The sequence below is a fragment of the Tenrec ecaudatus genome, chromosome 7 (genome assembly GCF_050624435.1).
Source record: "Tenrec ecaudatus isolate mTenEca1 chromosome 7, mTenEca1.hap1, whole genome shotgun sequence".
Classification (NCBI taxonomy): Eukaryota; Metazoa; Chordata; class Mammalia; order Afrosoricida; family Tenrecidae; genus Tenrec; species Tenrec ecaudatus.
The window spans coordinates 90,861,753-90,864,592 of record NC_134536.1 but is presented as its reverse complement, the minus strand read 5'-3'; the positions used below and the strand labels follow the sequence as shown (position 1 = coordinate 90,864,592).

General features: G+C 43.5%; 1 protein-coding gene across 1 annotated transcript; it reads left to right on the top strand.

Annotated features, from left to right (window-relative positions):
• The first annotated feature begins 529 nt into the window (after positions 1-529).
• Positions 530-2,840, top strand: RWDD2A (RWD domain containing 2A). Its single transcript, XM_075554035.1, is given in 6 exon segments — positions 530-636; positions 2,187-2,249; positions 2,252-2,339; positions 2,341-2,654; positions 2,657-2,764; positions 2,767-2,840. Coding segments are annotated over 6 exon segments (753 nt in total). The 5' UTR covers position 530.

Sequence of the window (2,840 nt, the reverse complement as noted above, 5' to 3'; positions counted from 1 at the left end):
TGAATTGGCACATGCCCCTTAGCCTTGATTGGCTTCCAGCTTCCTGTAGGGAGCCTTGGCGTCTAGAAGAACAGGCCCTGGCTGCTGTGTCTAGCAACCTAACAGGAGCAAGCAAAAGATTCTGGAAGGGATTACAACTGAGAACCCTTATGGGCTGTAATACCCTTCCCTATAGGGTTGATGGCAACGGGGTTGGTTTGGGTTTGGAATCAGACCTTTTTAACCAAAGTTAAGAGGGTCTCAGATGATGCCTGTGATACTGGGTTTTGGAGTCAGGAGATAATGTAAACAGTTAACTATCCCCAACTTGTTCCTGTAGCTCACGCTGCAAAACACTCCAGTAAATGTGATTCCAAGAAAGTAAAAGGTACCTTCCAGAAATTCCCCTGGACCTCCCTGGGACCTGCCCAGGTTTCCGGGAAGGTGGATTCTGAACATGTCTGCTTCAGCGAGAAGAATGCTTTCAGCTTCAGCGCCTGAGATGGAAATGCTCCCACGTTTGCTAACCATGGAGAAGTAAGCCTTGAAAGATGTCAATGCCCTGGTGCATACAAAGAGACACGTGGAAAGCAAAAGGGAGATGCTGCCACCAAAAATCGAATTTGTGGTCACTCCAGATTGAGGAGCCCAAGGTGGGTGCCCTGAAGTGTTTTAAACATTGCCAGCTTTTTAAAAGCAACACCTGCAGCTGGAGCTTCGTGGCTAGGAGACAAAACAAGAATGTTCCAGGTGTATAGTATTTCTCTCACATGTTTGAAAGCAAAATATACTTCCTTTCTCTCACTTTTTAAAGAAACAAAAGGTGCCAGATATAAAACATGATATGGCTTGTAAATGCTCTTCAATAAATACTCTGACTTTTATATAAATGTTAAAAAGCACTGTCACCAAACATGGGTTCCTCCTGATAAAATGAATCTTCACTCAGCCTCAATTAAGCCTTTGTTCTAGCAACATTAGCCTAACAGAGGCACCATGTGGTCTGCATATTTGAAATCACCTGTCTGCCTATCCCCTAGGAGCCCTGGTAGAATGTTGGGTTACTAACTGCAAGGTTGGCAGTTTGAAACCCTCAGCCACTCCAAGGGACAAAAATGATGTTTCTCTTCCCATAGTTACAGTCTTAAATGCCTACAGGTGCAGCTCTACCTGTTCTATGGGGTCAATACGAGTCAAAATCAACTCGATGGCAGTGAGTTTGGTGTGTGTGTGTTTTTTGTTTTGGTCAAATGACCATTAGATACGTTTATTCAACAGTATTCGGTGTCCTTTGGATGCAAATAAATGTTCCAAGGCCAAGTGGTTCCAATAGGAGCAAACAAACTGACTTCCTTAAGAATGAAACTAGACAAAACACTAAGCAGTATTATCGGTGCTAAACCTTATTACATAAATCTTTATTCTTTTGATGTAAAAGCATGCATTAAATGTGTCAAAAGGCCTCCCATCCAGGCTCCTATGGTTGGGGATGCTACTCAAGTAAAGGCCCTGGGGTACAAAGATGAGAGGTGGCCTATAGGGAAGTAGAGGATTTGGGTTTTGACCTATTTCCTATTTAACCCGTCATTTACCATTCCCTTGGTGCCTTTCCAGTTCCCGGAGTGGACTCAGTCCAGCTAGTTAAAATACATTTCCATGGCGCATCGTGGCTTTCCATGGTAGGACTTCTCATAACTGGAACTAAAGCCTTTACGGGTATAAGTAATTGCTTACTTCCTGCCTCTCCCAGGCTCTCACCTTCATGGAGGGCAGTGACTAGCTTGTTCACGCCATTATCTCAGTATAGGTAGTTGGCATGTGGTAGGAATTCAATGAGTATTTGAAAGGATGGCTGTATAAAAGGAAGGACATGTTTATGTCATAGATTCAAACATTTATTTAGTCCTTTCAGAAAAAAATTACTCAGCATCCCTCCAGCAACGAACAACGTTTGTTCTATAGCCCACAATGAAGGATGAAGTGTAGGTATCTGCTTTTGCAGCAGCCCCTCTCCCCAATCCCCCACCAGGGGGCAGCACTGGCCACTTTTGGAAATACCGGTTTCTATAAAGTACTTAGTACAGTGTCTGATATATAGCTAACACTTAAGAGTAGCAGTAACTATTAACATTGATCAGAAGCATTTGCAATTGATAAGCTAGCATATGTGATTTTAAGATGTTTAAATTTTTGATTTTCATTTTAAGGTAGAAATTTATTTACAATAACCATGCCCCACAGCCACCCCTACATCGCCCTCCAGCTGTTTGGCGGTCATCAGCACTTGCCAGACCCCAGCAGCTACTTCTCAACAAAAGCCTCACTTCTTACAGAGAGACCTTTGATCCGCGGGAGATCTGTGCAGTGGATCCAGGACAATAGCTCATCCTACATTGTGAACAAAAAGCTGATGTATGAACCATCTGCCCAGGTAAAGCCAGTCATGAACACTTTCCTCTGAACATGGGTCTGCTGCCAGCAGACATAGCAGCAGGAACTAAGGAGAAAGATTTTGGACGTTGGAAAAAACCTAGATGTGACTGGCTTCTGCGTGGCAGGCAAGCCTGGTATAATCTGTGCAGAGGGCTTCAAGGAGGATTGTGAGGGATTCTGGTACACAGTGAGGCATCCCAATCGGAAACACATCTGCAAGCTCGTGGACTGTACAGAAACTGACAGGATTGGGAAGATCTACACCTTGTCCAATCTTTTAAAGACCTACTCCTTGAGGCTCATGATGACTATGGATTAAGGAATGACTGTCACATGAATCTGGGACAGTTCTTAGATTTCTCAAAAAGCGTAAAAGTGAGCATGTTTTCAGGTATTTGGTGTGGAAAGCAATAATTTCAGAATCCTAA